Raw genomic sequence first — 22,095 nt, 5'->3', positions numbered from 1 at the left:
GTATAGCGACGATAGCAAATATGTGCGATAATTTCAGTAATATCAGAACTGACAACCTTTCTTATTGATTATCAGCAGGTGTTTGGCTGTTCGTCTTTGAAATATATCAACTTTCTCTCTCTCTCTCTCTCTCTCTCTCTCTCTCTCTCTCTCTCTCTCTCTCTCTCTCTCTCTCTTACCCACCACACCCAAAACAAAAAGAGAAGATAAGACCTGTCCTGCTAAATCACGTTTCGTTCAAATTTATCGCTTGATAAAATAATTCAACATTCACACTTAAGAAATCACTCATTCTCAGGTGGCGTTTTATGACCGTTTCTCCTATTTTCTTCTTTCTTCCCCAGAATCTCACAAGTTGAATATACCTTAGTTTAACCAGACCACTGAGCTGATTAACAGCTCTCCTAGGGCTGGCCCGAAGGATTAGATTTGTTTTAAGTGGCTAAGAACCAATTGACTATATCTCGAAATCAGCGTAAGAAATCACTTTATTATTATTATTATTATTATTATTATTATTATTATTATTATTATTATTATTATTATTGTTGTTGTTGTTGTTGTTCTTTGTTACCATTAGCTGGGTACAATGTTATCATTCAATGTTGGTGTATATAGCGTTATTATTATTATTATTATTTATTATTATTATTATTATTATTATTATTATTATTATTATTGGAGCTTCAGACTGGGCTTAGGCTATTATCAGGTCCCTGATTCACCATTATAAAATTAATTTTCAGTGCTCTTCAGTCAGAAAAAAAATGATATGTACTGTATATATATGTACAAAACTTGAATAGTGGCATTCACACCTCCTGAAGAAGAGGTCTGTTAATTCATTCGCGAAATACTGAAGAGTTTAGAGGATATTGCAAAACGAGCAGACACTTGAAGTTATGACTTCCACTAAGCATCTGTGGGATCGTGTAGCCTGGCGTGTAAAGCGACAAAGGTTCGAATTAAGGGCAATAGTGAAAGGAGCATCTGTAAAATAAGCAGAGTAAACCAAAGTGACTCAACATGTAGGTAAAGTGATATGAAGTTAGGCATAAGTAAAAAATGCGCTGAAGTTTCTTCGGTGCAATCGAGTTTTCTGCACAGCGTATAATCAAGGCCAGCAAAACCAGATCTATCTTTCGTTGGTCTCGGTATAATGCTGTATAAACCGCGGCCCATGAAACTCTGACCCGGCTCGGGTGGCCTGTGTTGTTGAGTTGCCAGAAGCACGATTATGGGTAAATTTAACCTTAAATAAAATGAAAACTACTGAGGCTAGAGGGATGGAATTTGGTATGCTTGATGATTGGAGGGTGGATGATCAACATACCAATTTGCAGCCCTCTAGCCTCAGTAGTTTTTAAGATCTGCAGGCGGACAGAAAAGTGCGGACAGGATAAAGTGCGGACGGACAGACAAGGCCGGCACAACAGTTTTCTTTTACAGAAAATAATAAGAATCGGCTTACTTTTAAAACCGAATATCTTTGATAATCTCTGCATGGTAAGAAGCTGTCCAATGCATTTATCTCTAAAATGACAATATTAGGTATTAAGAAGACTTGTACTCTTTATTTATTTACCTAAGTTAAACAGAGTAACATCTGTTTGTTTGTTTATTTATATGTATAAGAATTGAGATCTTTATTTGCGAATTAATATTCGTCCCTTGCTATGGGAAACAAACATTGTCATAATTCCGTGTTAAGTTAATTTTCATATCGTGAGAATATAGTGGATAGTAAGGCTAAGATGATAATTAGTCACACGGTTTCCGTTTCTATTTCTTCAGACTTTATAGTCATAAAATCTAAAGCATGATGATGCATCAAAATATTCAATAGTTTATCATGAATTCCAACAGAATTTTCTTAAAGTGGTCATGTTTTCTTTCACATTATTGGATAGACTAAGTTAAAAGGATATTGTTACGGTCCCTTCTTACGAGTACTTGTGGTAGGGAGTTGGATGGTGTGTGTGTGTGTGTATGTGTGTGTGTGTTGAAGAGGGGAAGGGTGGGAGATGATGGGGGTGAAAAAGAGGGCGAGGGAGTACTTGCACTCCTGAATGTTGGCAGATAGAAACAACAGTATTATGACGATCATAAAAATAGGCCTACAGTAAAGTTACCTGAATATGATTGATCTACAGTTCACCAAAAGCTACAGCACGATTTCTGTAATCGAAAATAAATTACAGAGTTCTACCAATGTCTTATGAAATTAAAAAAAAAGTTAATATTAAATTTTGCAAGAGGAGAGGGGGTTCATTTGAACAGCGCCACTGTAATATGAAATCAAATTCATGCTACCCCTAGGGGTAGTACGAACTTCGTTCTCAGAAGGCAGGGAGATAAACTGAAAGGTGCTCAACTAGCAGTCTTTACCAAAACAAGAAAAAGAATCAAGTTCAGCCTAAAAATTGAGAAACCATGAAGCTTTCCCAGTATGTAAACTTCAGAACTGCAGAAAACTGTCAGAGGAAGGAATAGGGCTATGGCTAGTAAGAGAGTGACTGACAGAATCAGTGGCAATGAAACAATCCTAAGGTGAAATACATGAAAAATGGGAACCAAAAATAGCATTTTTTCACAAGCAGAGGCAGTCACAGAGCTAAAGTTCTATCACGTCAGAAACAGAAAGGACGGAAGACCAAGGGAAGTCTGGATTCAGTTGTAAATAGGAGGCTATACCCCAAATCAGATTGAGGAGGGAAGATTGTCTGTGAACCGGCAGTGGTGGACATGTTAATGAGAAGATGGAACTATTTGGAGATAAGGACAGATATTGTATCTCCACTTTACTAAGTAGATAGATAGATAGATAGGTCGATAGATAGATAGATAGATAGATAAATAATTTTTTAAAAACTAAGAAAATGGAAAAAAATTAATAAATTTTTGCAAGATTTATTATTTAGTATAGACACACTGTAGCTAAACCTTTGGTAATCATAATAAACAAGTAAAAAATGCACTGAAGTTTCTTCGGTGCAATCGAGTTTTTTGTACAGTGTATATTGCTGTATGAAACTCGATGTGCTGCAGTATGAAACCCTCAGCCACGACCTGGCAGCGCTCAGTTGCTCCTCAGATTCGGTCAAGGGAAGATGCGTCGGCGGCTGGCACATCCGTGGCTAACCTTAACCTTAAATACAAAAGAAAAAAAAACTATTGAGGCAAGAGGGCTGCAATTTTGCATGTTTGATGATTGGAGGGTGGATGATCAACATAGCAACTTGCAGCCCTCTAGCCTCAGTAGTTTTTAAGATCTGAGGGCGGATGGACAGACAAAGCCGTCTCAATAGTTTTCTTTTACAGAAAACTAAAAAGGGTAAATTTCATATGAATTTGGAAAAGGGAAAGTACAAATTAGATCTTACTAAATATGATTTAGCTGTCTTACTCGGTATTTACCGTGCATCACCAACAGTATTTTGGTAGGAATCACAACAAATAAATCTATTTATCATTTCAGGCATACAAACATGAATGATTCAAAAACTGAATCATTCATGAACAAAACACAGAGACAAATGTAAACAAAGAGAGTCAGACACACAAACCATAGTAAGATTCCAACTGCATTGTTTACATATCTTCAGTGGAATGACAGAATGTTGGTAAAAACAAAATAGAGATTAATAAATAAACAAGTTAAACAATGTCCACACAAATCAAAAGTCACAAAACAAGGAAATTTAGGAAATTGCTTTTAAGTATAAAGGGAATAGCAGTTAATGAAAAACAGCCTAAATTCTATTACCTCAGTAATTTTGATTGCCATTTAATACTGAAGAATTTACAACAACAATTGTTAAACCTTCACTTCCAAAATACTGCATCATCAAATTGGAAATGCATTTGAGAGCCCAAACTAACTAATTATAAAAACAATCAAGTGCTGTCTAGAGCCATAAATACTGCAATAAAGATTAGTAGTTTTCCACAGAAAGTTTTCTCTAACTTTCATTGTTATGAAAATCATTTATCAAATATAACAAAAACATTCTTTCACGCTGAACCAGTCCAGCTGGTTCACTTAGGATTAGCTTCTTCAATCATAGACCATCACCGTTCTGATTCCCCAGAACTGTACTCTTATAAAACTATAATGGAAGTAGGGTCATGCCACAAGGAACAGACTGGGCAATTCACGAATTCCCTGTGATTACAGTTCTCCCCAAAAAGAACTGGTTTACTGAAACGAGTAAACTTTCAGTCATTTGAAGCATCACTTTACGTCACGTTTTTCATTTGAAAATACTCTTGGGTAAATATTTCACACTGAACCATTAGTGGCAAAACGCACGATTGGCTTTGTTTACATGTAAATTTTAAGTTGTTTTTATATTTTTATATCACTTGAAACAGCTTCACACACTTTTTTTTTCAGGCAGCTCAGTAACTTGTTTGGTGCCTGTCTTTCCAATGTTTATTCTGTTACATATGCACACATATTCATTTAAAGGTCAGTAACCACAGGAAATTCTATGGGACTTTTATTTTTACTTTGTAGCTCCTCACTTTTCCAGCTTACCACAAGGATTTTGTTTCTAGAGCTAATGTTTATCCTTTCTTTCTGATATTTTAAAACAGTCACTTTCTTAAACGAAAGAAAACAGTGCACGAAGTACCCTGAACAGAGCTGCATGTCATTTATCAAGTCACACTTCAGCTGGGCCTATGAGTGACACAGTAACAGAATAGTTTGCTTGCTCGTGGAAACACTTCACTACATAACGAAGTATGAGCTTTCATTATCTGCAGTCACTTACTGAGCAAAGAAGCAGACCCATATGAATTAATTTGACGAGTCCGGACGTGGTTCATGTATCATGTAGATTGCCTTTGGATCCGAACGCCTGTAGCCACGACTCGCAGGCCCCGAAACTACGTGGAGTAAGCAAGGGAAGTATTCGAACAGCTCCTCTCTTATGGTCTTGATCCGAATTGTGTATATAACAGGATTTACAGCCGGTTGCAAGTAGGCCCACCACAGCAGCCAGACATAGGCCTTGTGATAACTCTTATCTTCTTTGGTGAACACACTCACCAGCTGGGCAAGGTGCAAGGGAGAGCGAAAAGCCACGAACACCAGAAACAGCATCAATATGGTAGTGAAAGTCTGGGTTTTGTAGCGGAGGTCCAAAGGGACGAGTGTTCGGCGGGAAGAAGAGGATTTAGCCTCATTGTGCTTTTCTTGGGGACACTCCACTATCCCGTTGTAGTCCAGCGTTGCGTCTCCCTTGTTGTTATGCACTTTCGCTGACGCCTTGTGGAACTTCCTGAGAATACTGCCGAAACAGGCACTTATGATGAATATAGGGAGCAAGTACACAAATATGAACATAGTACAACCATAAAACAGATCGCCGGGAGATGGGGGAGTTGATGGCCTCCAGATGCAGTGAGTCACACCCACGGGCAAAGGAGGAACGACGTGTGAGCCTAGACCCACCATTGGCGGCAAAGCCAAACAAGCACTGAGCACCCACGACCCAGCTATGACCCAGCAAGCTGTAGAAGGCGTCAGGCGGTCCTGCCGATGCACAATAATGATATAACGATCAATGCAGATGATGGTTAAGATGACCACACCTTGTAGGTGCGTCACGGCGAGCAAGAACTCGTGGGCATAGCACAGGGATACCGGAAGCAGCCACTTTCGGCCTATGAGAGTGACTATGTCCAGAGGCAGCATCAGCAGCATGACCATCGTGTCAGTGAGGGCCAGCGTTGCTAAGAGGAGATTGATGGCCGATCTCATGGCTGGGGAACAGCAGACGAGGGCTACAACAACGCCGTTGCCTAGACCTCCAACCACCGCCATGACAGTACCAACTAGGCTTAGGAAGACCTGCTCTCCTGTTTCCATGGCTGATTGCCAAGAGTTGTTTGAAGAGTTGCTGTCTGAGTTCTCCATCTTTTTTTGTGTATCTTAGGAATTCAGCTGTCGATGTACGTCAAACCACTGCAAATAGACAATAGAAAATATATATGTCATTGGCTTTATTAACAAAATGCTCATTAGAGATTGTCAGTGTTATGCTTTGCTTACAAAGTAATTGCAGCCTATCTATTTGTACTGAACAATATTTTAAGTAGCATTTAAAAGGAACTGTATTTTGGTCATCCAAGTAGTACTTTGCTTTGAAATATAAGACAAATTTAACAAATTTTAAGACTTGTAAGTAAGATACAAGGATTAGCAATGGATGCACAAACTGGCGAAACAGTCTAGCGATATAGGGACACAGAAGCGCTGGTGCTTGGCAATGTGACGTCATGGACCCTGAACAGAAAGTGGTCCACGTTTTAGGTGATCCCAACTTCCCTGTTTCCCATTTTCGCGTTTTAACTTAAAAAAAAAGAAAGAAAAATTAAATCTTGCGAAATTAATAGAATGTAATTAATAGGAACAAGTGTTAAGAACTTCAATATTTCTAAAATAAAAAATGCGAAGATGAAAAAGAAAAGAAAAACATAATAAATTGATAAAGGAGTGTAATTAACGGGGACAGGTGATAAGAATTTCAATATTTCAGGAAGATTGGGCCAAAATGGCTCATCACCTGATAAGACAATAATACTTCAGAGGGGTACGAGGGGCCTGGGTGGGGGGAAGCAATAGAAGGGGTGGGAGGGTTGAGATGTGTTGTGGGGGAGAGTGACAAGTGGTTACCTATGAGTATTATTCTCTCTCTCTCTCTCTCTCTCTCTCTCTCTCCACCGCTTGTTTGGAAAAAAACATTTTAACAGAAATGATGTTTATAATAGAAATTCATATAAAAAAACTGATTTTTCTAAAAAAAAAACTAATTTTTCTCAAAATAAAAAAACTGATTTTTCTCAAAATAATAAAAGCTTTGATTTTTCTCAAAATAAAACATGGAAAAAACAGATCAAAGACTGATGAAAAAAAAGAGTCTGAAATAAGTTTAGTTACGTTTGCAAATTGGTTATTTCTTATTTATTTATGTCCATTTATACAGCCAAGTTTCATTATAGGGCAAACGAAAAACAGAATTACAATTAATATCTTCAGTCCCTGTAGTTCTTTGTAGCATCCTTTCGGCCCCTAGCTGCAACCCCTTTCATTTCTTTTACTGTACCTCCATTCATATTATCTTTCTTCCATCTTGCAATCCACCCTCTCCTAACAATTATTCCAAAATGCAACTGCTTTGAGGTTTTCCTCCTGTTACATCTTTCCGAAACTACCGACTCTCAATTTCCTTTTCAGCGCTGAATGACCTCATAGGCCCCAGTGCTTGGTCTTTGGCCTAAACTCTGTATTCTATTCCATTCCGGTAACTTCAGTAGGAAAAATTTTCGTAATAGAGTAACTGACTTATAGCTTAATTTACTTCTGCAATGAGCTTTATAGAAATGGAATGCTCGAATGGTAAAATATTATTGGTCAAACATTATTCCATGACGATGTATTTCGTCCTGATTGCTTTTGAATATACAATGTAAATCTCAAAAATTTAAAATCAGTTTCCCCTTCAGCACGTAATTCAAATATCAAAAATCTAAAATCAGTTGCACTCTGATTAACAGGAGATTTAAATGACAGAATGGAATATAAGCTTTACTATAATTAAGAGAGTTAAATGACAAAATTAAATTTTAGCTTTACTATAATTTATAGATTTAAATGACAAAATGGAATATTAGCTTTGCTATAATTAAGAGAGTTAAATAACAAATGGAAGATTAGCTTTACTCTAATTGACAGAAGATTAAATGACAACATGGGGAATTAGCTTTACTATAATTAATAGATTTAAATGACAAAATGAAAAATCAGCTTCACTCTAATTAAGAGATTTAAATGACAAAATGGAATATTAGCTTTACTATAATTAATAGATTTAAATGTCAAAATGGAAAATCAGCTTCACTCTAATTAACAGAGGATGTAACTGACAAAATGGGGAATTTTACTCCCTAATTAACAGAAGATTAAATGACAATATGGAAAATTAGATTTACTCTAATTAGCAGAGTGAATTTAAATGACAAAATGGATAATTAGATTTACTCTAATTGACATGAGATTTAAATGACAAAATGGGAAATTAATTTCACTGTAATTTACAAAAGATTCAAATGAAAAATGAGCTTTACTCTGATTAAGAGAATTTTGAAATGAAAAAATGAAAATTTAGCTTCACTTTAATTAACAAGAGATTTAAATGACAAAATAAAAAATTAGCTTCACTCTAATTGACCGAAGATTTAATTGACAAAATGGAAAATTAAATTCACTTTAAGCGTCAGAATATTTAAATGACAAAATGAAAAATTTGCTTAGCTCTAATTGACGAAGATTTAATTGACAAAATGGAAAATTAACTTCACTCTAACTGTCAGAACATTTAAATGACAAAATGAAAAATTAGCTTCACCCTAATTGAGGAAAATCTAATTCTACGATCTTTGATAATAATAATAATAATAATAATAATAATAATAATAATAATAATAATAATAATAATAATAATAATAATAAAAGAGTCAATTCTAATGTACCAAAATGACAACAACCTGGTAGCCATGGCAACGGAATGGGACCTGTTGCCTCTCGTCACCTTTCGAACGTTCATGCTCCGTGACGGGTTCCCATAAAAGCCACTTCTATAGAACGTACCTTATTCGGGTACGTTCTTCCTTTTTTCTTTGTTGTGACGCCAAGGTCAGTTCTTGCGAGGAACGTTCACTTACGAGAGGAGAGAGGCCGGTGCTGCAACGTCCAACACTTCTGCCATCCAAAACAACCTTTCCCTCCCGAGTTACCAAGGAGATGATGTTTCTAACTCACGCAAGCTCTCTCTCTCTCTCTCTCTCTCTCTCTCTCTCTATCAGTCTCTGTTTCATCCTCTGTCTCTGTCTGTCTGTCTGTCTGTCTCTCTCTCTCTCTTTCGTTTTACTTATTACTTTGTTTATTCATTTATTTATTCTTAGGTACGTTGTGATTTTTAATTGTTTAGTCTTGCGTCATCTCGCTCTCTCTCTCTCTCTCTCTCTCTCTCTCTCTCTCTCTCTCTCTCTCTCTCTCTCTCTCTCCCCCAGTTCTTAGTTATTCATTTACCTTTTTCGTAATTACGCGTCATTGACTTTGGGGCAAATTAAATTATCTCTCTCTCTCTCTCTCTCTCTCTCTCTCTCTCTCTCTCTCTCTCTCTCTCTCTTCTTTTCATTTTTAGTTTTTCATTTACCTTTTTCATAATTACGCATCACTGACTTTTTTGGTGAAAATAAAATTCTAAATAATTCTTCACTTCTCGTTATTACGTCAATTTAATTATCAACTTAAAGAAGCCTAATAATTTTTCAAATTTTACGTCAACATTTCAATCTTAAGATTGATTTTTTTGGCAAATGCGTTATTTATTGATGAGATAATACTTTTCTAACTGCAGTACCAGTTTCCGATATCAAACAATCAATGAAAAGTAGGTTATTTTTCATTTCATCTATCTAAAAATAGATGAAATGTCATTAAAGTTTGTTGACTTTTATTTAAACTAATTATGAATGAAGATTATTATTTTTACAACTGCAGTTTTTAGACATTCATTTCTACGATGGAGTTTTCAATAATTATGAGCCAGATGATTTTATTTGTTACAGTTAATTGGTTTCTTAAAGGAATCTTCGAAAAGTCCTTTTGTTCTGCACCAATGGCATTTTATTATTTGCATGATTTATGATGAACGATATCTTGCTTTATTCAAGCCTCGTTCTTTTGTCGCGTCAATCTTTCTGTTCATTTCTTATGGTTTGTATTTTGAATGTTCTCATTTACGTTATTCTTGTTTGGCAAATGGCATTTTTCGTTGTTTTGGTTTTTCTTGATTGTCTTTGTTGTGTACTTGTTTTTTTTTTTTTGTCCACCTTTGTGACTGATGACTATTGATTTTATTTTCTTGACTATGTACTCTTTCATTTTCACTGACTTTTTCCTCCTCTGTTTTAAAACTAGCTCTTTTCCTTGTTTCATCTTCTCTTTTTAGTTTTCTGTAAAATAAAACTATTGTGGCGGCTCTGTCTGTCCGTTCACACTTTATTCTGTCCGCACTTTCCCTGCCCGCCCTCGGATTTTGAAAACTACTGAGGCTAGAGGGCTGCAAACTGGTATGTCCATCATCCACCCTCCAATCATCAAACATACCCAAATTGCAGCCCTCTAACCTCAGTAGTTTTTATTTTATTTAAGGTTAAAGTTAATCATAATGGTGCGTCTGGCAACGATATAGGATACGCCACCACCGGGCCGTGGTTAAAGATTCATGGGCCGCGGCTCATACAGCATTATACCGAGACCACCTAAAGATAGATCTGTTTTCGGTGGCCTTGATTATACGATGTACAGAAAACTCCAATGAGCTGAAGAAACTTCGGCGCATTAGTTATTTTTCCTGGATTGTCATTGTTGACTTTTGGGGAATTTATAAGTCATCTCTTTGTTAGTTTTTTTCTCTCTTTTTATTCGTTTCATTCACTCGATGATTCTCTAATCTGCTCTTTCATTTATGTTGTTATCGATTGATTCAATTGGTTACTTTCGTCTAGTTCGTCCCTTTATTACAAAAACCGGGTGTTTCATTTTATTAAGAAAAAATCTGGTTCCTCCTTTTATTGCGAATAATTCTGGATCCTCTTGTCATTAAGGAAAAATCTGGTTTCCCCTTTTGTTAAAAAAATCGGGTTCCTCCATTTATTACGAATAAATCTGGTTCCTCTCTTTATCAAGGAAAAATCTGGTTTCCCCTTTTGTTAAAAAAATCGGGTTCCTCCATTTATTACGAATAAATCTGGTTCCTCTCTTTATTAAGGAAAAATCTTGTTTCCCCTTTTGTTAAAAAATCGGGTTCCTCCTTTTACTGCGAATAAATCTGGTTCCTCTCTTTATTAAGGAAAAATTTGGTTTCCCCTTTTGTTAAAAAAATCGGATTCCTCCTTTTGATTGCTTATAAATCCGGTTACTCTCTTTATTAAGGAAAAATCTGGTTTCCCCTTTTGTTAAAAAAATCGGGTTCCTCCTTTTATTGCGAATAAACCTGGTTCCTCTCTTTATTAAGAAAAAATTTGGTTTCCCCTCTCGTTAAAAAAATCTGGTTCCTCCTTTCATTGAGAAAAAAGTTTCTCCTTTTATTAATTAAAAAGTTCATGTTCCCCTTTCTATCAAGAAAAAAAATCAGGTTCTCCCTTTCATTAAGAAAAAACTTGGCTCCATTTTTATAGGAAAAAGTAGTTACTCTTTTTATAAAAGATTCAGGTTCCTCCTTTTATCAAGAAAAAACAATAGAGTTCAATTTCATAGGAAAAATCGGGTTCCTCTCTTATAGAACCTTCAACCAGTAGGCCTACTCGAGGTTGTATTAGCTTATCACCGACTGTCCACAAATTTTTTGGATTTTTGGTTGTTTTTAAGTAATTTTATTTGTTATTTTCTTTGTTTCTCCATTCTTTTATAGTTGTAGATTACTTTTTGCAAAAGGTTTTCTGTTTATTATAGTCTTATTGTTGACATCTATCTTGTATCTCAAAGATATTTGCACATTTGGAATAATAATAATAATAATAATAATAATAATAATAATAATAATAATAATAATAATAATAATAATAATAATAATAATAATAATAAACATCAAAATCAGGCCCAGATTTGCTGCTTTTTCCCAAAGATACCAATCCCATATGGACAATTCTTTCTTTGTTTTTACCATAAACATTGTTTTATTGGCCTATGAAGGCTCCTTGCTTATAAATATCTACACAAACTATTGTATAGCTATAACATTCCATACTAATACTTGGTTTCCTTCAAGAGGAATGTTGACAACAGAAGTGCTGTTTTAAAATCTCACATTCATGAAAGAAATATCACTTAAGAACAATGGGAACTATGAAATAAGTAAAAAAGGCACCGAAGTTTCTTTGGTGCAATCGAGTTTTCTGTACAGCACTACAGAGAACAATCAAGGCCACAGAAAACAGATCTATCTTTGGGTGGTCTCGGTATGATGCTGTATGAGCAGCGGCCCATGGAACTTTAACCACGGGCCGGTGGTGGCCTGTCCTTTATCGTTGTCAGAAGCACGATCATGGCTAACTACTGAGGCTAGAGGGCTGCAGTTTGGTAAGTTTGATGATTGGAGGGTGGATGATCAACAAACCAATTTGCAGACCTTCTATCCTCAGTAGTTTTTCAGATCTGAGGGCGGACAGAAAAAGTGCGGACAGAAAAAAGTGAGGACAGAATAAAGTGCGGACGGACAGACAAAACCGGCTCAATAGTTTTCTTTTACAGAAAACTAAAACTCAATATTTTCCCACTTCAAACACTACCTAAACACGAACAAATGTCACACGGAAGAGACAAACCAACTAACCAACCAGACTAAATAACTTGCTTGTGATTCGACTAACTACTTCAACAAACAGTGAATGGAATAATTTAAGCTAAGGAACCTAAGGAGGATTCCGTGTAGGATGTAGGATGCCATAACCAGGTAGTTGAAGGAGAAAGGCAATGCGGAAGAACCCACCATCGATTGCTTAAGAATCTTTCTCTCTCTCTCTCTCTCTCTCTCTCTCTCTCTTTATATATATATTTATATATATGCCTATACACACACATATATATATATATATTATATATATATATATATATATATATATATATATGCATAACAGCATATATATATATATATATATATATATATATATATATATATATATATATATATATATATATATATATATACTGTATATATATATATATACTGTATATATATATATATATTTATATATATATATATATATATATATATATATATATATATATATATATATATATATATATATATATATATATATATATATATATATATATATATATATAGTCACTGAGCTAGAGGAAGGATTACAAGAAGAACTGACCAATCACTCAAAGACAGGTAGACAGAAAGATTGAAGGATAGATAGTTGTAAATATTCACACATCATTACAAATGAGGTGTTCCTTTACACGTAAGCCACAGAAGATAAAATAGCAGCTTTACTGAAAGCTATCCAAGCACAAGCAGACTAAACGACACTAACTATAAAAGCTTTAAAAGGACAATGGCGAAAAAATCTCATTGACAATACTGCCCTAAAATGGAAAACTGCAGTGTTTGAAAAATTTTCGAAATTGTGATATGCCACCTATTGAGCTCGTGAAGCATTAATACACAGGTTACTGCGGTTTCAGAATGATTCTTCAATGCTTTATTTAGGGGGTCCCATTTGCAGTATCTGTAAAATTAGTAGTAAGGCAAGGGAAAACTGCAGTGTCTGAAAAATTTTCTTAGTTAAGATATGCCACCTATTTGGCTCGCGAAACACAAAATACACAAGTTACTGCAGTTCCAGAATGATTCTTCAATGTTTTCCACGAATATTTAGGTGGTCTCATTTGCAGTACCTACAAAATCAGTAGTAAGGCAAGCGAAAATTGCAGTATCTGCAAAATTTTCGAAACTGAGATATGCCACCTGTTGGGCTCGTAAAACGCAAAATACACAAGTTACTGCAGCTTCAGAATGATTCTTCAGTGCTTTCCACGAGTAATTATGGGGTCCCATTTGCAGTATCTGAAAAATGAGTAGTAAGGCAAGGGAAAACTGCAGTATCTACAGTTTTTCTCAGTTTTGTATTTTTCCAGATATTGCAGTCTTCCATTTTAGGGCAGAATAGTGCACATAAGCAACAATTAACTTTCTATGACGCAACAATGCAACTTTCCCCGAGAAAACAAGATCGACTTACAATCACGCTTTCCCTCTGTTCTTGATGCAAAACCTCTTCATTGGGATAATGAAAGACAATATAGGTCAAGGTCACTATAATCAAGGGCGAGGGTCAGGGTCATTTGTATCTGGCTGACAGTTTGCGAATTCTATGTTCTCCTCTTTCTTTAAGAAAGTCTCATCGACGTCCTCTTCTTTTACTTTCTTTTCTGTGAACGAAAGGAGAAAAAAAGCAAGAATCAGTAACTTCGTATTTGTCTGTGAGTGGGACAGAACAGAACCAGGTACCAGAATGATTTATTAGCGATATGGGATAGAACAGAAACAGTTTCCCGGTTTAGTGAGGGGATGGTACACTAGGAGATGAAATTATAATTGCTCTTTTGATGAGCAATGAAGGATATTACTTTTAATCATCTCTGAGTTAAACGTAATTTCCTTCATTGCTCTTTTGATGAGCAGTGAAGGATGTCGCTTTTAATCATCTCTGAATTAAAAGTAATGTCCTTCATTGCTCTTTTGCTGAGCAATGAAGGATATTACTCTTAATCATCTCTGAACTAGAAGTAATATCCTTTATTGCTCTTTTGATGAGCAATGAAGGATATTACTCTTAATCATTTCTGAATTAAAAGTAATATCTTTCATTGCTCTTTTGATGAGCAATGAAGGATGTCGCTTTTAATCATCTCTGAATTAAAAGTAATGCCCTTCATTGCTTTTTTGATGAGCAATGAAGGATATTACTCTTAATAATCTCTGAATTAAAAGTAATGTCCTTCATTGCTCATCAAAAGAGTAATTATACTTCCATCGCCTACTGTACCACACCCCTCACTAAACCAGGAAACTGTTTCTATTCTATCATATCTGAATTATCAAAAAGGAAGCTAACACATAGTTGAGGAAAAATTATGAATAATTTTTATTATGTTCATATTTTTGTAGGACAAGTTTGCGAGGAAGTTAGTAAATAAGGTCATGGAAGGTTTAATTAAAATCAAAGAAAATCAAATATGATCAAAGGAAGAGTTACGTTAGTCTACCTTACAAAAACACTTGGAATATATACATAAATTTCAAAGTCTACCTCTATCAGGAAAGAAACAGGGAATACAAACTAGAAGTGTTGGTGTATGCCTGCACTCATCTTGAAGAAAAATAATAAATTATTATAATAAAAAAACAAGGTTTATTACTATTGACCTAAGTCTAGGAGTTTTCTGTTTATATTTTTATCGTTTGTTAATATGTTTATCTGCATTTCTTTCCTCTGTTCTGGTTTCTCCTCTTCACATTAATTTTGGTCATCGGCACTTTTTTGCACAGCCTTGCTCAAAAATACATTTTTGCCTTCTTAATAAATATATTCGAATCAATATTGACAAGCCAACACTTGACTCTAATACAACTTATAGATCAGTGGTTCTTAACTTGGGGGCGTCAGCAATTTCCAGGGGACGCGCGAGCCCTAGGGAAAAATGAAAAATTCTCTAGTTATATTCGCTATTCTCTCAACAAGAGTCTCTAAGATGCGGTGTTAAGTATCTTACTAATTCATTCCCAAAAGAATAAAAACACCCCTTCTCTTTCTCTTTTTTTCATTTTCCTTTAAATCTGGGAGGGAATTTTACTCATAGATGCAAGGGGGGGGGAGCTGGAGAGAAGGACCAACTCTTAGAGGGGGCGTGGTAATAAAAAGGTTAAGAACGACTGTTACAGATCATCCAAGACAAACCTGACCCCGGGTAACAATTCACATTCACACTGACCTACAAGAAAGCTTTTCCTGGGCGTTTTTATACTGCTGCGAAGAGAGCGCCATCGTCCCTGCGTAGAGCAGCTTGGCAGCTCCCAGGCAGTTCTTCTGGACCTGCCACTCGAGGGTCAGGTCATCGCAGACCTCCAGGAAGCAGCTCTTGAGGCCTCTGTCGCACGGCCGTTTCTTGGTCTTGCAGACGGAGGAGTAACAGGCGTCGTGTTCCGCGCAACACTGGGTGAGTTCCGTGACAGGAAGACTCGGGTCTTTGATTTGTAGGCCTAAGACCCCACACCCGTTGAGGGGGCCACCTCCTCCAGGGCTTTTGGACGGCTCGGGAGGTGGGCTTCTGGCCGAGGAGTCTGGAACTACCGTGGGAGGCGGTCTTGTTTCTTGGGACGACGTCTGAGTCTACAAATAAAAATTACATACATACATAAATATAAATACATACATACATACATACATGTATATATATACATATATACATATATATATACATACATTCATATATATATATATATATACATATTATACATACATGAATAAATGTTTTATATATACATATATATGTATATATACTTTTATTGGCATCTTTTCTAAGTAATACCTAATGAAAATATTAGTTATAAAAATGGCAATGGAAAAACTGAAGAAAATTTCAGTCAACTTATTCAATGAACGTCTTTTTATATTTCAGCTATACTGCCAACAAAGATTTTATTTCATGATTACAACTTTTTCCGATGCTGGAGACGAAAATGTGACCAAAAACCCTCAGCAAACATTATTTCCAACTTGCCATCTCTCAGTGTACGTCCACTCTATAGTAAAACATATTGTAAACGCACGTGGGCAATTTATCACATACATATCACAAACAGGTTGAAAACATGTGGAAAACGAATCTTTGGTCAATGCTGGATAACCGTATGAGGCACTGGTTTTGACTACTATTAAGTTGAATAAATTCAACTTGTTTGTGATATGTGTGCGATAAGTTGCCGACAAGTGTCCCTGACATGTTTTACTGTAGTGTGAGCAACAATTGACAAAAACACCTCACGATTCTTACTTGAGGCACAGAGCTAGAAGACTGAGTTGTTTCTTCAGAATCTTCTGCCGCGTCTTCAAGTGCCTCATTTATCTGGAAGAAGAAGAAGAAGAGGAATAAGAAGAAGCATGAGAAGAATGTGATAATAAAAGGGTAAAGAGAAGGACCAGTTAATAAGAGAATCTGGGAAATAAAAGAAAGGTACTCTTATAGCTTAGTCTTAACTTGATTTTAAGAGAACGTAAAATTTCAGGTTGCTCAAAATCAGGGTTATAGTTGTTAAATAGAGAAATAACAGGTTTCCTGATATACTGTAGGTAGAATTAAGATCTAATAACTAATGGCAGTCAATTGCAAAATAAAATTGTAACATAAAAAATTAAAAAAAGCACATTGAAATGATTAATTATTACATCTAAATTGAAAGAAACGAAATGCAATACATACATATATATATATATATATATATATATATATATATATATATATATATATATATATATATACATATACATATACATGCATATGCATATGTTAATACACAAGCACATATATATATATATATATATATATATATATATATATATATATATATATATATATATATATATATATATTATGTGTGTGTTTTATATTATCAAATTTTTCATGTAAAATTAAAATTTCAGATTTAGTCGGTCTACCTCTGAAATAGGCTCACACTTTGTTATTCAAGTTTTCATTAAAAAAAAAATTTAAACTTTTAGAGAAACACGTAGTTTACCTTGATATAACGGAGCTGAACATTTTATTCTTAGTTAAGCGAAATATAAACGTTTTGCGAATAGAAAAAGAAGAAATGTTATGTTTGTTCGTGTTTCTAAAGAACAAATGATAGTTATTACTAAGAGACATTAGTTAATATATAATAAATAATTTGCAGAAATGTATATTGTCTTGAAGCCAACTTGTGCACAAAGTATTTTAGCTAATTACCTTATCGAAATACAGACATAAAAATGAGAAAGAATTATTATAATCATGATTTATATATATATATATATATATATATATATATATATATATATATATATATATATATATATATATAATATATATATATATATATATATATATATATATATATATATATATATATATAGAGAGAGAGAGAGAGAGAGAGAGAGAGAGAGAGAGAACTGAGACTTAATCACAAAGGAAGTCACAAAACTCACATCTCAAAGCAACAATTTTTAAAAGATGTAGAAATCGAAAGAAGAAAGAAGATTCCAAAACTCAGCATTTGTATACGAATACATACATACCTATAAATGCATATAGGTATGAATTCTACTCTAGAATGGACCATCAATTGTTTAAGAATCGTTGGAATGAACCAGCTCGGGGAATTAAACAATCGCGACCAAGATAGTCTACTGTAAAGGCGTCGTGCCAACCCCTTGACAACGAGCGAGCCATCTTGGCTGGGAGATCTGCCAGTAGTTATGTCAAAAAGGCTTTGTTTATATTTTTGTTTCTATGGATGTGGTAATGGGCACACATGGTGAGTTCCATGCTCTGTCAGTGTTGGCTTCCTTTTTCTCTTTGTGGGATTATGAGTCTAACTGATTATTAAGCTTTTTGGTGCAACAACCACCAAGGTCACTGGCGCTGTGCTTATTATGAGAAAGTAGGTTGCGAGGTTTCTATTCTTACTGCATTTTTATCCAGATTGAGGCGATAACCTTGATTCTTTATAACGAGAGAAAGACAGGATTTTTTTGTGATCTGACTGAAATATTAGAGTTTGTACAGTAGCACCAGCATAAATAAACAGTCTGGTGGTGTAAGGCCATAGAGTGCAATCGACTACTGCAATCCAACACAATCTTACACAAAAGTTGGTCTATAATAAATTCGCTACAAACGCTTAATTAAGTATAACTGTATAATTCATTTAACAAAATACATACCGTTTGAAGAAAAAATTTTGATATACATTCCTTGGTACAGTGACTTTTTTCTATATATATTTTTACGATGGACCAAAGAATGGCTGGTTGTTTATTCAAGGTAAAAAACAGAATAGTTTTAATGGTTGCGTCTAGATGTTAAACCAAGACAAACCCGGGTCTTTGATGCTTCAGGGAATGAAAAGGATGGCTGTCACTTTTGCATTATCACATTTCCTCAGTTAAACCTAACTTACTTGCTCCTGGGCCGTATTATCCATGAAATAATCAAACGCCCTGAACATTTTCGTAATTAGGCTCATGCCTCCGGCCACGTCGTGCAGTAAGCGCCCTCCGTGGATCATGTAAGTGTAACCGGTACTGAGCAACTCCATCGTGTCTGCGTCGACCGCCGGAGACGGCGTGGCCAGTAGGCCTAGGAAGATTATCCACGAGAAATGCATCCTCTTCACTGATTCGAAAATAAGATATATCACAGTTTATTGCGAAGCCCTTGGCAAGGCGTTCCTCAGTAAGAAAAAGCTTCTATTTCTTTTGTTTTCCTCGCGGGAAAGTCATATGGTTAATCGTTGGCACTGCTTTTGCTTATTGTCTTGGCAGCCAGGTATCCCAAATTCTGGGTTCGTTCTCCTTTTAGCATAGACACTAGGCGCGTATATCATGTACACTATAGAGATTATTTTGGGAGTTTTTTCCTTATCAAAACACCTAGTTATGATTCCCGGCTACATTTTTAATAAACATTCCACATCCGCACAATTTGGGACGAAACATTCAACGCTCGCGTTAAGCCGAAACCATTATCGGCCTAGCGAAAGCCGCGCTGTCACTCCACTCGATAATTGTGACATAACTCGTTAGACTATACTGTATTCCGCGAAATCCCTCAGGGGTTTTTACGTAATTAATACCCTCCAGTCAGGGCATCCGTACACCAAGGGACTCTGCTAGTAACTAGGAGTGCCACGAACGTTTGAGTGTGGCACCAGAGTGGGCTATAAGTAGACATTACCAGCACTGGCACTGAGGGTGCCAGGTTCCCAATATCCTGCTCGCGATAAAAAAAAAGGGGGGGGGGAGGGGGCCTACATTTTTCCTAAATTATGCCTTCAGCCGCGCCTCGAATGCTAGGTTATTCTTGCATGCATTCCACGTGCATGAATTATACCTGGGCTCGGAGTCAGAAATAATGATCAAGTCTTAGGATTTTGGCAGAAAGGTTAGAAAGGTGTTCACTGAGTTAAGCCTTTGTCTCAGGTGTGTTAAGTGTCAGGTATAGGTGTAAACTCCATCTTTTTATTCTTGAAATAGATAGGTTGCGTCATCGATTGACGCAAGGGATGGGGGCTACTGCTCCAATTTTGCCCAAATACACCATTATTTGTAATTGATAATCATACGACTATAGTAATTAGTCTATATTCTATAATTACTTTAGGCGTAATTATATTGAATGAATAATTAGTTAATTTACACATTTTGGGAAAAAACAAACGAAACGGCCAACTAATCTCTAGGTCTAACGGAAACATTTTACGAACTGAAAAAGAAAAAAGACTAGGAATTAACTCCGAGAAGCAAAAGACACGCTTCTTGAAATAGTGAAGGTTATGGCCTTCTGAAAAACCGAGGAAAGGACAAAATTCCTAAGCTACGGACAAACAATTCCTAGCGCGTGTTTTAAAAGCGAGTTTTATCATTTCCAAACAGAGTGAGTTTTAATTGAATGCAGAGAGGGTTTTTGTTTAGGGATCTGACATTAAGCAAAAAAGAATAAATTCATGTTTATGTCCAAGGGAGCTTGAAGCATTCTGAGCCAAGTAAATGAATGGGAAGGGCAGAGAGAGAGAGAGAGAGAAGAGAGAGAGAGATCAATGTCCCTAAATCTTAACTACGCATACTTTTGTAGTTTATTTGCCATCTGTCTCAATCTTGCAGAGAGAGAGAGAGAGAGAGAGAGAGAGAGAGAGAGAGAGAGAGAGAGAGAGAGAGAGAGAGATTAAGGCTCCTAAATTTTAACTATGCATATTTTCTAGGGTATTTTCAGATTCACTCAATCTTGGAGAGAGAGAGAGAGAGAGAGAGAGAGAGAGAGAGAGAGAGAGAGAGAGAGAGAGAGAGATCAGTGTCCCTAAATCTTAACTACGCATACTTTTGTAGATTGTTTTCTATCTGTCTCAATCTGGCAGAGAGAGAGAGAGAGAGAGAGAGAGAGAGAGAGAGAGAGAGAGAGAGAGAGAGAGAGAGAGAGAGAGGCAAAAACTATGCTTTCGAATTTGACTAAAATCCTTTACAGATATACTCCTTATATGACCTCATAAAATAAAAGAACAATTCGAATGTTCTCTAGAACAAAGATATATATATATATATTTCTTTGGCAAATATCATGTTCTTGAAGAATGGCATATCCTTCGTTACGCTGAATTGAATAAATAATAATAAATAAGGAAAAAAACTAGCAGGACTTTTAAGCTAGGTAAAGCAATAGTTTGCTTAATATGCAACCTGATGGTAAAACTCCGATAATAATAATAATAATAATAATAATAATAATAATAATAATAATAATAATAATAATAATAATAAACCTGCATAGTATAATAAAAATATTCCAATACAGAATTTTGCAGGTATATCTTTGTTAATAATAATAATAATAATAATAATAATAATAATAATAATAATAATAATAATAATAATAATAATAATAATAATAATAATAATAAACCTCTATAGTATAATAAAAATATTCCAATATTGAATTTTACAGGTATATCTTTGTAATAATAATAATAATAATAATAATAATAATAATAATAATAATAATAATAATAATAATAATAATAATAATAATAATAATAATAATAATAAACCTCTATAGTATAATAAAAATATTCCAGTATAGAATTTTACAGGTATATCTTTGTTAATAATAATAATAATAATAATAATAATAATAAAATAATAATAATAATAATAAACCTCTATAGTACCATAAAACGCAATGTTTTTTCCATATACCTAATTTTTTGCGTGTAACAATGATAGTCTACGAACATTTTTGCTTGCCGTTAACCAATCCGGGGTAAGCCTCTCTCATCACCGTGAAGGAACCTTGGTCTGACCTTCGATTAGAACGGTACGTAACGTCCTTGGAACTTGATTTACGATCCTCTCTTTATTTACCGTTACTGACATCTTTCAGGGGATTTTATTATTATTATTATTATTACTACTACTTATGTATCAATCCCTTGAAAAATGTCAGTAACGGTAACTTGAGAGAGGATCGTAAATAATAATAATACTAATAATAATAATAATAATAATAATAATAATAATAATAATAATAATAATAATAATAATAATAACAATAATAATAATATTTATTATTATTATTATTATTATTATTATTATTATTATTGTTATTATTATTATTATTATTAACGAAGAAATACCTACAGTATTCTATATCGGAATACTTATTAGAATTTGATATACACGTAAACTTATTCT

The 22,095-nt window shown here is 34.8% G+C and overlaps 1 protein-coding gene across 2 annotated transcripts; it reads right to left on the bottom strand.

The window, feature by feature from the left end:
* Window positions 1-2,896: 2,896 nt before the first annotated feature.
* LOC136827001 (probable G-protein coupled receptor 45) lies at window positions 2,897-19,562 on the bottom strand. 2 transcript variants are annotated; one of them, XR_010849775.1, is made up of 5 exons: window positions 18,813-19,562; window positions 16,646-16,717; window positions 15,584-15,981; window positions 13,831-14,020; window positions 2,897-5,974 (listed from the first exon to the last, which is right to left on the bottom strand). XR_010849775.1 is itself a non-coding variant. In XM_067084655.1 (2 exons), exon 2 carries the CDS (start codon window positions 5,924-5,926, stop codon window positions 4,805-4,807), a length of 1,122 nt encoding a protein of 373 aa, XP_066940756.1. In that variant the 5' UTR covers window positions 5,927-5,974; window positions 13,831-14,020; the 3' UTR covers window positions 2,897-4,804. The 2 variants fall into 2 exon arrangements, 1 of the variants encoding a protein (XP_066940756.1); XM_067084655.1 differs by lacking the exons at window positions 15,584-15,981; window positions 16,646-16,717; window positions 18,813-19,562.
* Between the last annotated feature and the right edge of the window lie 2,533 nt (window positions 19,563-22,095).

Source organism: Macrobrachium rosenbergii, chromosome 41 (assembly GCF_040412425.1).
Source record: "Macrobrachium rosenbergii isolate ZJJX-2024 chromosome 41, ASM4041242v1, whole genome shotgun sequence".
Taxonomy (NCBI): domain Eukaryota; kingdom Metazoa; phylum Arthropoda; class Malacostraca; order Decapoda; family Palaemonidae; genus Macrobrachium; species Macrobrachium rosenbergii.
Note: the sequence above shows the minus strand (reverse complement) of the source record. Positions and strands in the feature narration are given on the sequence as shown.